General features: G+C 53.9%; 6 protein-coding genes across 6 annotated transcripts; 1 reads left to right on the forward strand and 5 right to left on the reverse strand.

The window, feature by feature from the left end:
• Window positions 1–876: 876 nt before the first annotated feature.
• JN550_009202 (uncharacterized protein) lies at window positions 877–2,860 on the reverse strand (the record flags this gene model as incomplete). The annotated part of the gene is made up of 5 exons (XM_049321249.1): window positions 877–1,296; window positions 1,358–1,736; window positions 1,791–1,807; window positions 1,873–2,660; window positions 2,743–2,860. The coding sequence occupies 5 exons, from the start codon at window positions 2,858–2,860 to the stop codon at window positions 877–879; spliced, it is 1,722 nt and encodes a 573-aa protein (XP_049168778.1).
• Window positions 2,861–4,116: 1,256 nt separating this feature from the next.
• JN550_009203 (uncharacterized protein) lies at window positions 4,117–5,147 on the reverse strand (the record flags this gene model as incomplete). Its single annotated transcript, XM_049321250.1, has 3 exons — window positions 4,117–4,483; window positions 4,542–4,950; window positions 5,009–5,147. The coding sequence occupies 3 exons, from the start codon at window positions 5,145–5,147 to the stop codon at window positions 4,117–4,119; spliced, it is 915 nt and encodes a 304-aa protein (XP_049168779.1).
• Window positions 5,148–6,229: 1,082 nt separating this feature from the next.
• JN550_009204 (uncharacterized protein) lies at window positions 6,230–7,738 on the reverse strand (the record flags this gene model as incomplete). The annotated part of the gene is made up of 2 exons (XM_049321251.1): window positions 6,230–7,466; window positions 7,554–7,738. 2 exons carry the CDS (start codon window positions 7,736–7,738, stop codon window positions 6,230–6,232), a joined length of 1,422 nt encoding a protein of 473 aa, XP_049168780.1.
• A 4,081-nt stretch (window positions 7,739–11,819) lies between these two features.
• Window positions 11,820–14,540, forward strand: JN550_009205 (uncharacterized protein; the record flags this gene model as incomplete). Its single annotated transcript, XM_049321252.1, has 4 exons — window positions 11,820–11,973; window positions 12,036–13,414; window positions 13,465–13,626; window positions 13,683–14,540. 4 exons carry the CDS (start codon window positions 11,820–11,822, stop codon window positions 14,538–14,540), a joined length of 2,553 nt encoding a protein of 850 aa, XP_049168781.1.
• Window positions 14,541–15,462: 922 nt separating this feature from the next.
• On the reverse strand, window positions 15,463–16,431 carry JN550_009206 (uncharacterized protein; the record flags this gene model as incomplete). Its single annotated transcript, XM_049321253.1, has 1 exon — window positions 15,463–16,431. One exon carries the CDS (start codon window positions 16,429–16,431, stop codon window positions 15,463–15,465), a length of 969 nt encoding a protein of 322 aa, XP_049168782.1.
• A 795-nt stretch (window positions 16,432–17,226) lies between these two features.
• On the reverse strand, window positions 17,227–18,798 carry JN550_009207 (uncharacterized protein; the record flags this gene model as incomplete). Its single annotated transcript, XM_049321254.1, has 4 exons — window positions 17,227–17,564; window positions 17,626–18,124; window positions 18,368–18,454; window positions 18,511–18,798. The coding sequence occupies 4 exons, from the start codon at window positions 18,796–18,798 to the stop codon at window positions 17,227–17,229; spliced, it is 1,212 nt and encodes a 403-aa protein (XP_049168783.1).
• Window positions 18,799–21,208: the final 2,410 nt, after the last annotated feature.

Here is a 21,208-nt window from a genome sequence, read left to right on the forward strand (position 1 = left end):
GAAGATCAGTTCGACCCGGCCCACGTTTTCGGCAATCCACCCAGGAGAACCAGTCCGTTTTGGACCTCTTCCGTGAGCAATGACGGCCAAGGCGTTCTAGCGGGAGGATTGTGCTTCTAGTGGAGGAACTAACGATCAGCCGGCAGATCACTTCTTGCGGAGCGCGCGGAGGAGGCGGACGGCTAGCGGAAACTCGCAATGTCAATCATCGTGACTACGACGGGCGGTTAAATTGGCTATACCCGGAGTTCACCGGGGAGAAGTCAAGCCTCCGCTTCTCTGCACCAGATCTCTGAGACCGGAACCGTAATCTGGTGATGTTTGAGTTTGACAGTACTCTCGCCCTTTCCGGCACATAATCCCGCGGATGAATTACAGCTCAATATAAGGGACTTGGATAAGTATGGTAATCAGTAAAATTCCACGGAGGCAGGTATTGTTGCAAAGTCTATATGCCGTAACGCAAAGCGTCCCAAATGGACTCTCGACCGAAGAAGAGGAAACAGAGATCGAAACCAAAACGAAGCAATGAAAACAAGCCGATGTTGAATTGGCCGTAACAGAAAAGCAGGTACCGAAGTACGACGTATGCGTATGCATCTAAATCTCCCATCCAGCAGCTAATCTTCCCCTTGGAGTAATGTCGGTTGCTCAGACAGGTCAGATTGAAGCAAGACTCGATCTAAGTTGGCATCTCAGCTTTGAGCAGCGATGAGACAATGGAGTCCTTGAACCTCTCATGCAGACCGCAATCTCATGTTGAACGATCTTGCAGGGGCCTAACATTCTCCGGCAGCGGTACGTGTGCTGGGTGCTTTACGGTATGACACCGGCAATGTGTGGAGAGATCGCGTGCCGCAGCTCCGGCGAAACCCTTCAGGGACCGTCCGTTTCCTCGTCTGGGAAGCGGATCGTCCGGTTGGGGAGCACGGGGGATTGTGGCAGGGTTTCCTGCGGCGTTTGCGTCCCGGTGCCTCCCGTGCCTGTCTCCAGCCTTGAAGGTGGGACATATGTCTGAGAGGCGTTCGCAGGCCTGTTATCCTTAATCACGCTACCGCCGATCCTGAAGACTGGGCGGGACGACGCGGGTCTGGATTCGTGTGGCGTGTTCGCTCCGCTGTCGTTCCTTGATCGAGAAATGGAACGAGACAAGGCGCTGAAAGGCGGCAGGAAACTGCTCACCCGATCGCGGATGTTGAAGGATTCACCTTGGTCATCTGTCGTCAAGGTTCGCGAAAGTGTCCTGGGCAGGTAGAAGCCAAATTTGCCGAGAGGGATGCTTAGACCGTGAACCACCTAAATCGGTCAGGCATGCCTTGCTCAGACGAGTCTTGAAAGGGTGGCTCTTTAAACTTACTACACTGCATATGGCAACGAACCAAACAACCACTGTCACAGCCTCTCCCATGTTGGCAACATCTTCTCTCTGATGCTCGCCCTGCTTAAGCATCTCGAGGAACTCTAGTGTGATGTAGAGGTAGAAAATCCCTGAAACGCCGACCGGTCCAAAGTAGCCCATGAAAAGGGCTTGTCTGATGTCCTGGAGCTGGTGCACATACTTATGCAAGCTAAGTACAATGGGTAGACGTCGGAGAAGGAGGATCAGAATGCCCAACGCAATCAATCTACCGATCGATATGACATGATTGTGGGCAAACAGAGTCCATGGGCATACTGCTCCATACCACAAGAATATGGTGACATTGAGGAGCATATCGATTGTAGGTTGAAGTGAGCTATAGGTTTAGTCAGTTAAATTGCTTCACAGAGCCATGGGGGCCTCGATAAACAACACAGGGAATGCATACTATCAACATGTTAGCATCAGCGGTATTTTGCATGGAACGAACTTCAAAGGGACTGGAGTCTCACCTCATCGAGTGTTTCTAGTCGAAACCAGTCGTCCCAGGTGAACGCGTTGCCGGCAATGAAGCAGGCCAGCACGTCATCGCTGCCAACCATCCCACACGTCCCTGTTATAAACAGTGCAAGGGATACGGCAAAGACGAGGAAGCTCTCACGGTCCACCCATTTCCGGTTCTCGGCGTAATGTAGAAGCTCTTTGGCAATCCATCCTACCACGGTACCGTACACAATGCTGAGTATGATGGTATAGCCCCAGGTCTCGCCAAACCACAGGCCTATAGCCTTGCCGGCGCCTCCCGAAAAAGTCTGGCCGCCATCTCCAATGTACTGGATGAGATATAGGGCAAAAAACAGGAAGGGGTATCCCAGACCGTCGTTTGCCCCAGACTCGGCGATGATGATCCGTTGGAGCTGCTTTGGCACATTGTGATCCGCAAACTTGCCCTTGACAATAACATTGGAAAGAATGGGGTCGGTGGGCGTGACGCAGGCCCCGATGGCAAGAGCATGGAGGAAGGGGAGATTCGGAACGAGGCCCCAGACCAGCAGACTTGTCACCAGCCACATGCAGGTCATTACCGGACCTAGCAGCAGGCTGAGTGATTTCCATTCCTTCTGGAGATAGCGGCTAGGCAGTTGAACTCCGGCCAAGACCAGCTGCACGCCCAGGACTAGGCGCGAGAAGTAGAGGGTGATGTAGTTCAGGTTCTCCTCGCTCCCTAGTGCATACTCGAGAGGCCTGATTAGATTTGCTGCATGTGGCGAAAAGGTGACGCCCGCAAGGAGAGAGATCACTGAGCTTGAGGTCAGCATCACAGCACGACGGGGAACGCTGCCAGTCTATCCGATAAAGAGACAGTGAGTCAGTCAACTTACAGGCTTCTGACATGTAGAACTTCTCCTTCAACAGGTAGGACACCAACCCAAAGAGGCTGATGAATCCCCCGAGGAAGGAGACGATGATGTTGAAGTTGGTTAACACGAGTGTCGGCATCTTGGCGAGGGTGTTTGCTTGCTTGACCAAGCAGCCCGTCCGCTAACACACGATGGAGCGAGGGTTTTCACTTTCCCCGAGTTATGTGACTCCTGAGTCGTCCTTGCAGGTGCGCAGGGCGAGGAGGCAGTGGTACGCCGGTGGGAGTTCAGCAAATGTTATTGCATTCTGTAGATGGCCTCTCCGATACCCGAGCTTTTGCTCGTACGCCACGGTGATGGGGTTGGGGGGACGCGAAGATGTGCCTCTCCGGGGGGTTCAGAGGCCCAGTTGCGCCGGAAGTGTGACGTCGAGAACGGTGTGTTGTGAGTTGAAATCCAGTCTGGGAGTGAGGCGTCAGAGCTGTTGCTTTTCGGAAGGGCGACAATGCCAAGGGCGTTCACTATTCACGCAGAGGGGAGTTTCGCCAGTGTGAATCGTTGACTCACGCAGGTTCGTGTTGGAAGAGGCCTCGCGGGATTGTTTGATAGATAAGGCGTGCGCGGAGTTGTGCCGAGGATTGAAAGCTGCATCCCGGAGCCACGGCGGGTACTGTCGCCGCCCGCCGCCGGTTAGCGTCTTCAACGCTCGGCACCGCCACCGTCCATTGAGGTGGTTGGTATACACAGACCAGCGCAGGCCCGACGATAAATCTGGACAATAAATTTGGCAAACCTGCTATTTCTATACGATGGGCGGCAAAGTATATCCTTCGAACGGCCCGGAGGAACGTTGGGGAGCGGCGCCATTAGAATGTTGCACTATTTTGCTTTCTTGACAATTGATTTAAAAGCTTTCTAGGTATATATTCAAGGGTCGGATTGGCTGAGCAATGGCCACTACCCTGACGTGATCCCAATTATATAGTCAGGCAGAACAGTTCGCGCTTCGCGATACTTATATCCACTGTCATGTAGGGCGCCAGGCGGTTTTCTAAGCAAGCTCAAGAGAAAGGCAAAGTCTGTGGCACAAAGCGCTGATGAGCAACCAAACCTGTGCTGCTCGTGCTGCGCAGTTATGTCTGCATTTGGTCAAAAGAGGAAACATTCATTTGCCTATCTGGAACAAGGAAAAAAAGGGGGTATCTATCTGTTACTCGTCGGGCGTATCATTTGATCGATTCCGCTCCCATGATGGCAATCCATATCATACCTCCTACCAACATGAGTCGTGGGCTGCTGGCAGGCACCTCCGCCGCTTTGCCAAATATGGGCAATGTTTCGTATGCTCAACTACAGCTGCCAGGCCATCCTGGGGAACAATCATGGGACAAAAACTCATCGGCCCTTTGCAGACTTGGCTCCTGCAACAGCGAGCTTATCGGCTTCAACATTTCCAGCAGTGACGGAGTGGCCCTTGACCCAGTCAAACATGGTTTTCGAGCCAGCGAGTTCCCGGTCCTCAATCTTGGACCTGATGGCCTGTACGAGGTCCTTGTTCTTGACGCTTTCGCCTTGGCTGGTCATCCAGTCATTCTTCTGCCAGCCTCTGTACCAGTTGGTGACGCAGTCTATCGAGTACTTGCTGTCGGTGAAGATGCGGATGTGTTGGTCGACCGACACCTGGTTCATGGCGCGTAGGAAGGCGGTCAGCTCGGCCCGCTGGTTCGTCTGTAGCTCCCCCTGGAGGCGTTCCGAAACGTTCCTGTAGTTGTGACAGTGAGTTACAGTACTAAGAATTGCCGGGGATGGTGAGAACAAACCTCGGGTCATGGGGTCCAAAGTAGACTCCTACTCCAGCAACCGCACCGGCCCGGCCGTTGCTCAGACTACTTCCGTCGGTGTAGATGTGCAGCACGCCGTCCTCGATGGTCTTACTTTTCTTTGTCGGGCGCACAGGCACCTCGGCCTCGATCGCCTTGCGGGCAGCCTCACCACCGTGGGCTCTCATGAACTCGATGGCATCCTCACGGGTCTTGAAGCTTTGATATTTCGGGCCCTTGGTACCCTGGTACGCTTTCTGCGCCTCGGTCCAGTCCGTGTAAATGCCGGGTTTGGTGCCTATCGCCACGGCGTAGAACTTCTGGGGTTTCTTGGGATCGGCGGGATTCGGCTTCGGTTCCTTGCCCGCGGCAAAGTCCTCCGCGTCCTGCTGGGTTTCGAACTTCTTGACTTTCAGCAGCCACTACGTTAGCCCAGGCCGCGAACACGCAGCAGCACCAATACTTACACTGAGCGCCCTTGAAGCCCGAGATCTGCTCCTGGCATTCAGCCCAGGTCTTGTAGACACCTGGAACCTTGCCGGCGCGGACGGCGTAGAACTTTTCGACGTCCTCATCCGCCTTCCTCTTCTTGCCCGTGGACGGCATCCTGTCAAAGATCGGATCAACGGCGCGCTTGAAAGCTGCTGATAAATCGCTGGCCCATCCCAGTCGGTACGTTTCGGTGCTGAAATACACGGAAGCGATGGGGCGTAAAACCGGGTGGGGTATGGTCTGATGGTCGACACTGGCAGCTTTGTTCCTGCGCGGACAGGGTCTAGAGGTTCTGGAGGTTGCTATCGTGGCTTGGGTGGAGAGTCGAGCTGAAGGGCTTCGAAGACAAAGGCGGAAGATCAAAGAGCGTGCATTTCTCATGTGCCGCACTGGTGAAGAAGGCCCTCGAAACAGCCCGCCGGACGAGAAGACGTCAGAAGCCCTGCATCTGTTCTGGTGTGGTGTCCCAGATCTTGTTCTTCGAAGGGGGGAGGGGGGGTGTCCTCCCGTAATTCAGGTATTTGCAGCTGGCGATGCGTTGCGCGGCGCAGGGGTTCGCGCCTGTTTCTGGCCGATAAGATAGCGGACCCTTTCAACGTCACTCAAGCTGATGCCAAGTAGCCTACGGGGTGCAGCTCACTAAGTTAGACGGTAGAAACTAGTGCCAGCACCATTGGATCTGCACTAATTGCCAAAATGTTGGCGACGAGGGAGTACCATAGTATGCCGCCACCATTTTGCTTGCTCCTTAGATGGTTCGCTCCAGCATCTAACAAGCCACAATCACCTGATGTAAGGATGGGATCGAAATCTTGACTTTTAGCGTCCATGGTCTATTCTGTTTGCTGCTTTTCCAGGGCCCATCTGCCCTTTGTCTATCTATGTGCCGAACCACGGACTATCTTGGTGATTGCAACAGCAAATCTCCATGCTCTTCATTACTTCCGTGGCAAATCTACTCATCATGCTTCGTTCAGTGTAGACCATTGGGAAAAAAAAAAAAAGGCCTTGTGACTGCCATGTTCACTTGTCCCATAATACCAATTCCGACAGAGGACTACCTAACTCCTTTGCCGCAACATCATGAACGCCATTACTTGTACCATGAAAGGGTTGCGAAACCCTCTAGTGTAGATGCCGAAATGCCGAAATGCCAAAAACGCAGGTATGCAGGGAAGGTGACGAGTGAAAAGGAATTAGGCGTGGAGATGTGGGTTGACCGAGAGACGCTCTGCCTGGTCTGTCTCCCACTCCCAACCCAACATGCTCCAGTTGAGTTCCTTGCGCCAGTGAAGGCCAAGGCCCTTTCCGCCTCCACATGGGCCGTCTTCACAGATGCTGTCATCGCCACAGAGATCGTACCCTCGATCCTCGGAGCTCATGCCACCTGTCAGGGGCATGCGATGGCGGAAGACGATTCTGCCCATGCGGGAGTGAAGGATTGCCATCGAGCACATTGTGCAGGGCTCGTGCGTCATGTACAGCTCGAGATCGTGGCAGAGGTAGCCGTCAGGTGAAGGATGCTCCGCGTCGAAAACAACTTGCTCGTCACTCAGGAGAGGTTGGTCCTGGAAAGCCTCGAACTCGAGGATCGGATTCGAGGCAGCCGGCTCGCGGTTCTCGGCTCGGACCAGCTTCTGCGCGACCATGCTGATGGCACGGAGAGCAGCATGCGCCATCGGGTTTCCGGTATGACCTGTACGTTCCTGGCGACACCAACGAGCGTCTCCGGCCAGGGCAACGATCTGGGTGGTCTCCTTCTCGTCCGCCGTTTGGCCCTTAGCCTTGGTGTCATCGGCGGTAGCCAGCTCTGCCTTGACGTCCTCAAGGTTTGCAGTTCCGGTGTCTGACGTATCTCCTTGGGTCGACTCTGCACCGGTGTCATCAGCCTTGTTAGCCTCATTCTTAACCATGTCCGTCTTGTTGGAAGGCACCGTGCGCTTGATGATAACAGCGCCCACGGGCTCTCCGTACCCAGCCTTGTGGCTCTTCCTGGCGATCTGGTGAGCTAGTGTCATCCAAATCGAGGCGTCGCGGGACACGACACTTGTTGTGCGACATATGTTGCTGGGGTGCGGCCCGAGTGGGTTGTTCTTGCGGTAAACCGTCTGCCAGAACTGCTGCGACCATGCATTGGCCTGCACCTGGGACGTGGGAGCAAACAAGGGAATCTGGATCAGACCGATGAAGAGGTCTTCCCCGATACCATCAATTGCAGACAGTCCAGCCGATAGCTCCCCATAGTCCATCTCATCCTGAGGACCAAGCATAATGTAGAGGTACTGGGACTTCCCAGTATGGATGGTCCGGCCATTTGAGCCCTCATTCATGAATTGGTTCTTCAGGTGGGGAGGCAGATCCGCCGGCTTCGAGCATCGTCGAAGGTGAGGGAGGTTCTTAGCCTGGTCATCACCGACCATTCCTCGAACGACACTGAGGAGAAGAGGTTGGTCAGCAGTCAGGTTGATAAAGGTGAGGACCAGAGTCTTCTGCTCATGCAGGTGGCAAGGAACAACTCACTTGACGACTTCATTGGTAAGTTTAGTAGGTGCTCTTGTGACATATGCATAGCCAATACTGAGGTTGTCGCGAAGTTCGAGGGTGGTCTTGAGAGGTACCAAAGTTCCGATATCGATGCTGTCGGGAATAATATGCCGGGTGACAGGGTCGAGCGTCTCGACAACTTCCTTCATGGAATCGCCCATAGCGGAAACCTAAGCAAGAAGACAAGGCGCTTGTCTATTCTCTTTGATCTGACGTGCTTTGCTGGTCCGTCGAGTCGCAGGGCTAGCGTACGTTGGTGGGCGAGATGATTGGGAAATGGCCGTGGATGAATCACGATATCGTCGTCGCAGGGGAACAGATGAAGGTCTGGACAAAGTCCTTGAAGTCTTCAAGAGTTCAGCGTCGCTTGCAAGGAAAGGGCATCGACGTCAAATGTTAAGTAGAAGAAGTCGCTTCCAAGAATGGAGGGGCAAGCGTCGTGGTGAGACGTCCTGGTCGCTGCGGCACGGTACAATATCTTCGCATGGAAAGACCGCCGATCTGGTGTTTCTCGAAGAAGAGAGCTCAACCTAGGTGGAATATGCCAAGGAAATGCATATGTACTACTACCACCCTAGAGCCAATAATCCGTGAGATTTGTCGAAGACAGGCCCCGCGACTCAGTGATGCAACAGCTGTGGCAAGCTCCTCCGACAGTTCGGTACTGAGGAAGCAGATGTGGAGGCGAGGGTATGTCGGCGGGGTTCGAGTATCGACTTCCTAGACAGGGAGATTACGGTCGAAGGTGCTACCGGAAAAGACGTCAGGTTTGAGAAAGTGGGAATAGCTTCATCGATCTGGGGCCAAGAGATGGTGGGATGTGAATTTTCGGGCGTTTGCACCTTCGCGTGCTCAGAAGAAGTGCTCTGTTTTGAAGGAGAGGGAAGGAACCTCAATCGGAAGCGACACCCCTCGCGGATCCATATAGGCAAGTACGCAATTGGTAGTCGAGGGCGACGGTGCTGTTGCCGATGGAAGCGTCGACTAGGCGATGGTGAAGTGAGTTTCGCAGCTCTGCTCCGTGGCTCGTCAGAGGGGCAGCCTCAGGGAAAAATAAAGTGGGGACAGGCGGATTTGGTCCCTGCATAAACGCGCCTGCGTGGATAGGCGCGACGAAAGAGAAGTCACGGACGCCGTAAGCGTCCAAGCTCCAAAGATCTTGTCGCGGGGTCAATCTCCAGCACCATTGATAACGATAGCGGGGGAATACTTCCCACTCAATCAATTCCTGGCGGTTTACTATGTTCGGGGTCAGCCAGAGGTGTTGACAAGGTGTATTTCGATTGGCTAAACACGTTTGTGATCGTATGGCTCCCATTCACCACGTACGGATTACCTAGGTAGTAAACATGCTATTTGCATCTCGGTTTGGTGAGGAACTCTCTTTCATCGCTGTAGCGTTGAGGTGTATGAGGTATACCAATATCCCAAGATAATATTCACGACAAGGACTATGGCACGCTCCGGGGCAGAGTTAAGTGGCGCTGGTAACGCCATGCTTCAATGATACCTATCATGAGTATGGATATCTAGTGTGCACGCCATAATGCTCGTTCAGCTGCACGAAGTGATTTTAGGGAGCGTTGTCAGGCATCTAGGCATAGCTTAAAGCCCGCATCCAGGGGGGAAGTTGTACGTCCACATCCGCGAGTACCCCCATAAACGCTCCAACCACAGTGGCCACGGAACTAACTTCTGCCTCCAATGACTGATACACCAGAGCAGCTGGAGCATTCTCAGGAGCATTTCCAAGAGAAGTGAATCCTTGTCTGAGGACGTGACTGCAGTGACACGGGAACTGCGGCGACTTCTCCGGCGCTTCTAACTGCATTGCTAGGGTCTACGGCTGTGGGTATTCTCAAAACAGCAAGTCGGAGCATGGCTCAAAGATTGCAGATCCACTTGGCATAGTCCGGAGCTCGACTGCCTACTAACGAGGCCGATCTACCAGAGTCTGACAGGCTCGTTCTGCATCATGCGGGAGTCGCTTGCGTACAGGAATGGCGGCAGTGATTCTTTGGGGGGCGTCGTGAGTATTCGAGCTGGAACAGGTTCCTTGGCTGAAGCATGTGTACAGCTCACACCTAAAGCTGTCCCCTCATTGGCGGAGCGCGACACATTGCTCCATACAGTACTCTGATTTGTCCACAAGATTTCCTATGCCCCGATGAGGTGCATTGCGGGCACTTTCAAGGGGGCCAATGCCCAGCGACGTACGATTTGAGGGACTATTCGGCCCTGTAGACACTAGACTCGGCGAATTGATACGGGAAGCGAGAGACCCCGTCAACTTGGCCATGGTGGCTTATCTCAGAATTGGCCGAGACGTCTCGACCATCGTTTGGAGAAAGCCGACGGAGTTGCAGTAAACCTTGGGATGTGCGGATACTTATCGTCTCAGGCAGCGGTGGGAAGAGATAAAGCGAGGTGATATCAGTCGGACGCCCGGTAAGGCAATTGAGTTCCTGATCTGAGGCTAAGGCTTGCCGCTGCTTCCTGTGGTTCCGTAAGGTGCCCAGAATTTGCCCAGAACTTCGATATTGATGTTGAGACTGGACAACTAGAAGCTCAATATGATAGCCCCGTAACCTTAAAATAAAGAACCCACCTAGGTTAGATGTAAGACAAGAGGCTGCAAGCGGGATGTCAGAGACTCAGAGTGATCGACGGTCGACCGTGGCGGCTCTTCACAGGTCTGAGAAAGGCAGTCCACCATGATGGTCTTCTCGATATTGCTGAAGCCTGCCAGCCTGCCTTGCTCTGCGCTGTACAGTACGGATGTTCCAGTGCCAGATTGGGTTGGCATGCAACCGCATCGAGTGCGCCAATCTTGGTTCAGAGCCGGGATGGCCAACACTTGTCCGTTGGATGGAGTATGTCACGGACTATGGTGTGTTGGCCATGCTACTGATACAAGTAGCAGGCCGGGGCGAGTCGCTCAACGTCAATGAGGTAGGTCCCTGGCAATCACAACAAGCAAGCTACAAAAACGTCCCGAGTCCTCTGCGCTGCATACTCCGGCCTACATACTGTGGCCTTCACCTATGTAAGCAAGGGCCACAACTGCAGTTTCAAGCACCCTTGTGTCTCTACGAAACGCCCGCCTCACGTAATTTTAGAGACCCGACCGTCCGACGGGTCTGGTACGTTGCGTTGTCCAGTCTCAGCGTCGTCTGGTCTTGCAACACCAGTGGGACATATCGCCTTGAGCACAGGTTGCCTGATAGTCTGCGCGGCGAGGAAACACTCTGCCGTGCCGGGTTGCTCCAGCCAAGATCGTCCTCTTACCAGCAGATCCGCCTGTGAGTCTCAGACCGCCAAGTTTCGATAGCTGTCAAGACTACGACCGACTATAAATGCTAATAATACCTGCCGATCAGCCAAGACGGGGTCTTACTGTTTGTGTTTCTCAGAGATTCGCCAAGATGACATGCTAACCAACAGTTGAGGACCACGACCTGAGCGCAATAAGCCTGTCAGGGAGCACAGCTCTAGATCGCCAAGATCCTTCAGGCTGTTCGGTCTCCCGGTGCATGTCTCCATCGACTGTGGACAGGCACGTAGGTACGGAGTACATTAGGGGTGCACCTGGACGCTCTCCCCTTCCTCCTACAAGTCGAGGAAGTGAGAGACCAAGAGCAACACTAAGACACCCGGTTCTGTACTGTGTAGAGACGGCGTAGTGAGCGCCGAGTCATACATACATCATAGCGGCCCACCAGCAAGCAGCTGCAGAAAGTGGGCGCCGTGCCAAATCCAGTGCAGCGTCCTGCGCAGGCCACACAGAGAGAGGCAGAGACAAGAGAGAGGCGCTGGACTGGTCGCAAGCTAGTGGCAGAGTATCCGTCAGCTTGGTGCGCAACGACGTAACCTCCAAGGGCGCCCCCAAGCCAAGCAACCTACCCACGCCGCGCCCACGCCGCGCCCACCGAGCTGATCGACGCCGTGGTGTCCTGACAGCCTGCGAACCATCCAACCCCCCTGCCAGAGGCGGACCCCAGCGATGCCGCTACTGTGGTAAAGGCCCATCACTGACCTCAACGCTGCAGCACACCCCTGCTGCGTTCTGCGTCCACGCTGGACCCTGGCCCCTAGACCTGCTGGGCCCCCCCAAACCCAGGGCTCTCCCCTCGCCTGCCGCTACCGGCCTCCACGCGGAGCTTCGGCGCCTCCCATCACAGCAAAAAATTCCAATAAGAGACCTTCCTCGCAGGTCGGCGAGGACCCCGAGGGAAAAAAAAAATGTCTGGCACACAGCCCATAGCCACCAGGAGGATTCATCAGCATCACTTCACCGCGCCCGAGAGATCACCTGTCCTGTCTGCTCCCCTCCTCGCGCCGAACACGAGCGTCAGTCCTGCCCAGGCGCAGCCACAGGCGCATCGACTTATAGCGGGTAAGTCGAGTCACCCCATGCATGGATGCAGTCGATGCAGTTAGCGCACCACCGACCACCAGTGGCCATGCTCAAAGAGTCGAGCCAGAGCCAGAGCAGATTTGCTAGTTCGTCTCCTGTTTTTGGATGGCACGACTCCTTCGCCGGGGTCGCTTGTCACCAAAACTCTGCTTCATCACTGTTCCCAATCCTCCGTCTCTGCCTGCCGTACCTCCTGCGATCGCACAAAGGAACGACCAACGTGTGCATGACGCCCCTGCTGACATCGCCGGCCACAGATCTCCAGGCAGCCCGCAGACATCTACAGCTCCAGCTCCAGCAGTCGTCGCTAGCTAGAGCGGCAATGGCCAATCAGCCGGCCGATGCGACCTCACAAGCTTCTCCCGCAGCTGCAGCTATTCCCCGTTCCGTCCCTGCACTCCCCGAGTCCGACTACTCGGGGCGCTATGCCTTGACACCCACGCCCGCAGACACGGGCTTCCTGTCGAATCCCAACACCGTTCTCTACGATGGCAACCGTTCGCGCGCAAACTCGGCCGCGTCGAGGACTTCCTCTGATGTCATGGGGCCGACCTCCATGCCGCCGCCAGCGCCTCCCCCGGGCATTCAACGAACGGCGCCGAACCCGTCCTCTCTCGCCAATGCCCTGAGGGCCGTGAACGACGGCACGAATGAGCTATCCCTCAAGGACATTCCATTGCCGACCCCAAGTAACGAGTCTCCATATACCAAGAGCATCTCGTCGACCGCGCCTACGTCGCCGAGGATACCTCCTGTCAGACAGAACTCGGGCACACAGACCCCAAGAGTGCGCCCGCATGCAACGACCCTCAACATTCCCGGCATGACAAAGTCCACGATATCGCCAGATGGAAAGATTGCCGACCGCGATGTTGCCGCGAAGCTCGTTATCATCATGGTCGGGTTGCCCGCCCGGGGCAAATCCTACATCACCAAGAAGATCAAGCGCTATCTGTCTTGGCAACAGCACAACGCCCGGATTTTCAATGTTGGCAACAGAAGGCGAGTGGCAGTCATGTCTCCCGTCCAGGGGCGCCAGGAGAACCCGATGGATGCGCATGCGCAAGTCGCTCAAGTTCTCTTGAATGGCAGCGGAGCCAAGGCCCAGCCGCCAGCACAGGAGCAGCCCAAGGAGCCATCCGACTGGAACCTCAACGACCCAAACGCAGGATCCTCGATGGACCAGTCTGCCAACTTCTTCGACCCCAAGAACGTGTCGGCTTCTGCAATTCGAGAGCAGTTGGCCATTGACACACTGGACGAACTCTTGGATTACTTGCTCACCGGCGGCGGCGCCGTGGGAATTCTCGATGCCACCAACAGCACAATCGAACGCCGGCAGAGGCTCTTTGATCATATCAAGAAAAGGGAGCCCAAGCTTGGAATCCTGTTCATCGAGAGTGTTTGCCAGGACCCAAATGTGAGACTCACTTCCTGCGACTCTGATAACCACATGACTGATGCAAGCAGATCCTCGAAGCAAACATGCGGCTCAAGCTGTCAGGTCCTGACTACAGGGACAAGGACCCGGTCAAGTCCCTCGTGGATTTCAAGGCCCGAGTCAAGCAGTACGAGAGTGCATATGTTCCACTGGGTGACTATGAGGAGGAGCATGCCATGCAGTACATCAAGGTATGTGTCAAACTACGCCACAAATATTATGGTGCTTTCTCTAACGTGGTTGACAGATGATTGATGTTGGCAAGAAGCTCACACACTTCGGTTTAGAGGGATTCCTTTCCGGCGGGATAGCTCACTACCTTTCATCATTCAACCTTGCACCTCGACAGATCTGGATCACCAGACATGGCCAGTCGGCTGACAATCAGCTTGGCAAGATTGGCGGCAACTCAGGCCTCACTGAGCGCGGCCATCTCTACGCTGCCTGCTTGTACCAGTTTATCACTCAAAAACGACAGGAGTGGTTAGTCGAGCAGAAGAACAAGGTTGCTCAGTCTTCCTTCCCGCCCTTACCTGGTGACAGATCACCCCCATACCCTGAAATGAACAGAGAACTCGATGAGAAGAATACATGCGTCTGGACGTCAATGTTAAGGCGAAGCATCGAGACAGCCGAGTATTTTGAGGCCGATGATGATTACGACACAAAGGCGTTCGAGATGCTCAATGAGTTGAACGCTGGCAAATTTGAAGGCCTGACATACCACGACATTGCCCGTGACCATACGGACGAGTACACGAAGCGACAGATGGACAAGCTTCACTACGTCTACCCTGGAGTTGGTGGTGAGGGTTACCTCCAGATTATCAGCCGACTTCGAGATATGGTGCGTGAGATGGAGCGCATCAAGGACCATGTTCTCATCATTGGCCATCGTTCTGTCTGCCGCGTTCTGATGGCTTATTTCATGGATCTCACGCGAGACGACATTGCGGACCTGGATGTCCCGCTAGGTATGCTCTACGCCATCGAGCCCAAGCCCTATGGTATCGAGTTCCACGCATACAAGTACAACGAGGCGAACCGATGGTTCGACGAGATTCCCAACTACAAACCCACCAAGACGGTCGACGTCCACGCCTGAGAGCATCGAGACGGCTCTCGTGTATATGATTTTGCTGTATAATATATGGGATAAAGAAGGGGCGAAACGGACAAATAGAGAAGATATCCCATGGCGGCGTTTGCATTACAGCATGATTTCAACAACCAGGAACACCCGACACGGAGGGAAGCATTTTACAGGTGTCCGGTTGGCGTTTCGCGGATGACACATCACAACTCAGAAATTCTGGAGTAGGGTGACGAAAGATAATGCCCGCACATTTGCTATGCGCTGCACCTTCAGCCAGATACGAAAGACTGTGGCCTAGGAAAGAAGTAGTTCTATGCATAGGACGTATGGACCGCCCACGTATACTCTGCGGGATGGATTAATTGACATATCATGATCTCAATCTTGAGCACCAGTTGACAGGCGTTTCCCAACCCAAGTGAAACAAATTTGGAGTAATGTAATAACAATACTGTTGAGTGCTCCCTCAGAAAGCGCCAGTTTTAAGCAACTCCACCAATGCTAAGTATCTTCTGTACTCCCAGTAGTTGCTTGATTGCTTCACGCAGACAGGGACCTGTCTTGCTTTTCTTACGCGTTTCCCAGCTTAGCGAGAAGGATACCTATGCATGTTGCCCTATGTGGCTCTTAAAGCGGCTATTGGAGTATCTCGCTGAAGGGGATATCCTAATACTATCACATATGTTCACATATAGAAGAAGAACACGCAGTGTATGGTGGAAGGTATTCCTAAGTTCGAGAGCGTGTCGAATATGAAGCTGAGCTCATTCTTTCTACATTTCATAGCTACTAGATTCAGCACGGAAACTGACAAGAAACTCGCAATACAAGTCCGCCACCACAAAGTCTCGATGTGTTCCCTTCCCAGTCCACGGCAGAGTCTCTCTGACCCGCGATTACGATATCATCTCCCCCGACAAACCACGCCTCTTCACCCGCCCCCTGAGCCCGCAGCCCCCATGGCGACCATCTGGTGCATGCGGCGGCGGTCGACCTCCTTCTTGAGCATGACGAGGGCCGTGGTCACGGCCAGCCGCCGCACCGCCTCCTCGCGCTTCTCGCCGAGCCCGCGCAGGTCCAGCATCAGCCGCCCGCCGTTGCCCGCCGTGCTGCGGCCCGTCCCCGGCGTGCGGTACCGCTCGCTGCGCACCAGCTGCGCGACCTGCGTGCGCCGCTCGCCTCCTTTGCCGCCCGTCGTGTTCGCCGGCGGTTGCTCCACGCGCTCAAACACCAGCAAGTTGTCCGCGCCGCCCTCGCCCGCCGCCGCCCGCTCCCGCTTGCTCGCGTACCGCCACTCGAAGGTCCCCAGGCTGGTCGTCACGGTCTGCGTCCGCGAGAACGTGCTGCGGCTCGCGACCTCGAACGTCTCGGTGCTGGGGTCTCCCTCCTCCTCCTCCTCGCCCTGTGCTTCCGGGTCGCCGGCCACGGCACCGTGGTGGGCCAGGCTTACGACGGGCGGCTTGCCGGGCCCGAAGCGATATGTCGTCCTAGTTAAGTGCTCGGCCTGGTGCTCATCGTCGGCGTGGACGAGGAAGCAGGAGCCCGAGCTGCGTTTGGGTCTGATTGAGGCGTACAGCGGGCGGTGCAGGTTGCTCCCGTCGGGGCTCAGGCTGAAGATGTAGATGGGCGTCGGCCGCGTGGGCACTGGGAAGGACAGCCATGACTTGCCTTCGGTCTGGATCTGCAGCTGCGTGGTTGGTCTGAACGTCACGTCCTGTTGTGATGATGTGGAAGGGCTGGCACCGCTGTGGTATGACTCCAGGGAGGCTTCCGACTGTGACGATCCGAAGCTGGTGAGTTCGAAGTCTTGTGGAGTTTCCGAATAGGGGGGTAAGGTCGGCGCATTCAGAGAGGACTGAGAGGCGTTTATACCTGGTGCGAAGACCTTCGTCGCGGGCATGGCTGAATAGTTGTGTATGAAAGCCTTGTACGTGCTTGATGCCACTTGTATGTCGCCAGTTCTCTGGTACAGCTTTGAAATGGTTTTATCAGGTGATGACTTATCCCCATGTTTGACCGTGCAAGCTGGGACATGACAACTTCTTATATGCGAACACAAGCATGGCTATTTCATCAAGCGTCTTATCTAAAATACGATCTAAACGATCTGAAAAAGTATACGTGCAACGCTGTAAGGCTGTGTAGGTCAGACAGTCTGGCCAATAGGCATGGACTCTTGTTCGCTGGCGCAAGGTTGAATCGTCCTGCTTCCTCTGAATGGACAAAGACGCCAAGAAATGATTGACTTACATGATCTGAAGACGGGACTAACTATAAGTGAACTAAATGATGCACTGGTTCGCTTCGCTCGTATTTCGCATTCCAGGAAAAGTGGGACCAAGTGGTGTGGTCAGCCTACCCGTGACGTCGTGGCTGTGTCGCCATTGGGCTGAACTCGGGGGCGCCCCCCTTCATCGGCAACTGCGGTCGAAATCCCGCGGCTTCAACGAGTCGGTGGGAAGTAGTTTGACTTTCATTCAATGCATTCTCTCAAGCAAAGGTAATGGTGAAGGTTATCCCCTCAGACATTGCTTTGGGTTCGGCGCATAGGTAAACTGGGCTAGGAAAAGGGCTGCCCCCCTTACAATACAGGCCTCGACCCCTCGAGTAATCTTTGAATATCATGACTGTATAATACAAATCTCCCCTCAAGCGAGAACTATTCATTATGGATGTGAATGTTTTAATCCGGGCCCTAGTGTTTGGTTTTCCCGAAGAAAGTCAGATCCGCATCTAGCTGTGTTTCGACCCAGACTGGCCACTCGTTATACTTCTGGTGCTCGGGGCCGACCTGCTGATTCAAGTATTTGAGCCATCTGATCATGCCGAGATCTACTCCGTCTTCATCCTTCCAAGGTCCCTTGGGCCGGGCTTCATACTCCTTCTCGGTAATCGTGGCCATGATCTGCTTCAGCGCAACCCAGTGCGACGCCAGCAGGACACATACCATGTTGTTCATGTTGACCAAATGTGAGAAGTCTTCATGGCGGATCTGCATCCACCATCCGTAATGTTTGCAAAGATTTTGGTAGGCTTGGGTGGCACTGTCAGCCATTTGCAGGATATAAGTAGGACACGGCCACGAGTCACTTACCGACGAGCGGTGTAGGAAGAGCTTCTGCTATTTCTAGGAGCAGTTTTTGATACTCGATCTCGACCGCGTGATTGCAGAGAGGTCTCAGTGCTCGGATGCCAGCCAGCGCCATGCTGGCCCACTCGCTCTTGATCGGGGGTACGACCTCAATCAGCGGCTTCAAGAGGGCCATCTGGTCATCCCCGAGGAAGTTCGTGAACATGATCTTGGCGCCCTTGTAGTACATCTGGATCGCGACGATCACTATACCACGGCAGAAGGTCATGAACTCTGTCATCCCGTCGTCGAGCATGACGGACTGGAACGTCAGCGCGAAGCAGGTGGCGATAAGCGCGTTGCCCTCCTCGAAATTGTCGGCCTTGGGAACGTTGGCCAGCGTTTTCTTGATTGATTTGATGGCTTTGAGGCGGTGTGCCATGGCAAAGCTCACTAAGCTGCGATCCTGGACCATGAGTTCCGTCGCTGCGAGGCCGAGGACAGCGTGCATCAGATACTCGTACTATTGGCCAACGTCAGCATGAGACAACCATGGTATAGCCCACAGGTGAACCGACTTTCTGCGATAAGCAGGGCACTTCATGAGTCCATATGCCTTCATTGCCCAGAGGGTGCCGAGGGACAGATGCAAGGAGAAAATGCTGGAAGAACCTCATGTCCTGTAAGCTGAAAAGGGGTACCTGATGTTGCGGCTGGCTCGAGTTTAGATAGAATGCTCTGATATTGGGTAATGACGACCACTGACCTGATGAACAATCTGAGCGACGGCTGGGTATTCACACTGCAATCCCATCTTGATGCAGTGGCCACACGCAGGGTGCGTCTCTTGACACTGTACACAGGAGTCAGATTTTTCGGTATCGGATTAGATGCAGCCCCCCAACTGACTTTGATTCTCCTTCTCTTGCAATTATAACACCCTCTTCTACTCTTGGTATGCCCCCTCCGCTCATGCCGTTGCTTGTCATGTGAGCCCTTCTTGGACACAGTTGCTGTAGGCGGCGAAGTGCTGGACGAAGAATGAGCCGTAAGTGCAAGATTTGAATTCGAAGAGCTATCCTCCGCAAGATATTCGATTTCGTCCTCCTTCCAGAACGCGGTATAATCAAAGTTTGGGGAGCCTTCATTGAAAGTCATCAAGGGTGGTATACTTGGGGTCAAGTCTAGAGGATCCATATTGAAGCGACCCAACTATGACTTCTTAGTGGAACCTAGTGGTAGCAAGCGGAGTGTCAAGATTGAAGTCGAACTACTTCTAGGCAATTCGTCTGAGCATCTCGTTGAGTCTGGCTGCTGGAGCGTTTGTCTCGTTCTCTGCCTGACAGCTGAGGTTCCCTAATGCCAAGCGACACCATGGATAGTAGCTTCATCGCCTAAAGATCACGTGCGGCCACCAGTGGCAGTGCTGACACATTGAATCATGGCTGAGTTTGCAACTACCCATTGGGTCAGTGATGCAACTCGGAGACGCTTGTGGTCATTTTACCTTCGGTATTCCCTAAAATATATAACTCAATGGCAGTGCAACGCGCTGGGAGCGATCGTGGCCCTGCACGACTCATTGCCTCCCCTCGTCGATTACGGCTGAAAAAGTCGTAATCTGAGCACCACCATCAAGGCCGGCCAGGCAACAGCCATTATCAGCAAGGGGGAGGCGGGTCAACCTTGGAACCGCTGTGCCTATAAGGCGTGGCTGAGTCTATAGTTGTCGGCGAATCAGTTCATTCTTCGGGAAGGTGAACCGAGCTGACAACGTTCGATGTTTCTCCTTCACTTGTTGATTGAGCGTATCGGATTTGATTGAGCGTATCGGATATACTTGAAGTTGATGAAGGCGCCTTACAATGTGAGCATACGCTAACCTCTAGAGTCCAAGAATATGCGTCGCCTCCGGCCCAATCTTGATATTATAACATTATTGACCCTGCTAGTGTATCTTTGGTTAATTGAGGCTGATGTTATGACCCTTGAGGGTTGCGCGGTGGTGTAAGAGAACTCTTGGTCAGTTTTGACAGTGGACGATGCTTGTAGGCGTTCAAGAGATGGATTACCATAAAGTTCGAAGGGGTCTCACTGTGGACAAGGTCCAGTCCAAGTAGAGTTCCCCATCACATCTCCTGATGCCAACTGGCCCGGATGACAAAGGTGATACCTACCACAGCCTAGTATGTGGCTCTGTAAGGCTAGTCGGAAAGAAGACTACCTAGGATGCCCTCCAAATGAAATACAACTTCTGACTCACCAAATTGGGAGGCAAGTAGGTGGAAGATGCCGGAATATAGGATGATGTGGCATTGTGAGGTATAATGGCTGGTAAAGTTTAGAACCTTACCCTTTCCAATCGGGCAGAACACAGAATGCGGCATCTACAAATGACCCACGAAGTCAGCTACGACGACGTTGGTTCATACACCAGAATGATGTCGTGTCAATCTGCTTCGCTAGATTATGGGCTATCATCCCATTAGGCTCCTTCAAGTTACTCGTGCACAACTTGTGTATTCGAGGCTAGCCAGCGCGCATACCATAAGTTATCCGGCCGAGGCTTGAGTTGGATTTTGGGCGGATAGCGCTGTTGAAAGATATTTGCCTAAGAATCCTCAATGAGTAATCTCACTAGAGTATGTTGCTCTGCAGTCTTGATCCTGTGATGGCAGTACGGAGAGGAAAGAGCTGTCGTTTCGCTGAGGCACTTCCTGTTCCAATACCTTTAGACCTCGCTCACAAAATCACTGATGGTGATTGCCATCCCCTGAGCGTAAGGCGCTGCGACATGCCTAGGTATGCAAAGACTGCCGTGGGAGTGTGATGCCAAATTACAGCGCACAAACTCCCGACTCCCGGTCAACGTAGACTTGTGCAACGGCTAGACTTGTATGTCTAATCTAGCTCAACAACATAACGAATGTCAACAGCGCCTCTCACCCGCGTGGATGCCAAATATGGCGATGAAATTGCATCAGATACTGTAGATCTCAAAGATCGTGCTGGCGCACGGAATGGCCGAGCAACATGGTGGAGAAATCGCTCAATGCTTGCATTGAGCACCTTGTAACCAGTGTCGCGGTATTATGCGATGCTAAAGGAGCCACCGGCTTGCCATTGATGACGACGTAGCACAACACAGAAGGCTCTGTCTACCAATGCTGGTATTATAACATACCTGATTTACTGCGTTCCTTCATAACGTGGTAATTCACCGCCCACAATTGCAAGCATCTCAGTTGGAGCGTGATCGTCGCTCAGCCAAGATTGATGAGCGTCAGGTAAGGCGGGCAGAAAGCTTGGCATCGGCACTGGGATGGGGCTAGAAAAGTCATCCAAGCCCTAAAACTTGCCAAAGAAGAAGAGATCAACACCGAGTGTTCGTGTTCCGGCGATGGCCAATCAGAGAGCCGACGGTCTTGGGTCCTCCTAGCAAATCTCGCTTCGTCTCACCTGGTGAGCGGTTCCTGTCGCACAATGCCAAGCATTCTAGCCAGCGGATCCTCCAGCGGTATGGGTCTCCCACGTAAGACCCTTGTAAGATTCGGGCAAGGCGTGGTGACGGGACAGAGAAAGTTGGAAGCCGCCCAAGCTAGCGGCA

The sequence above is a fragment of the Neoarthrinium moseri genome, assembly GCF_022829205.1.
Source record: "Neoarthrinium moseri strain CBS 164.80 chromosome Unknown scaffold41_Wmoseri_CBS_16480, whole genome shotgun sequence".
Taxonomy (NCBI): domain Eukaryota; kingdom Fungi; phylum Ascomycota; class Sordariomycetes; order Amphisphaeriales; family Apiosporaceae; genus Neoarthrinium; species Neoarthrinium moseri.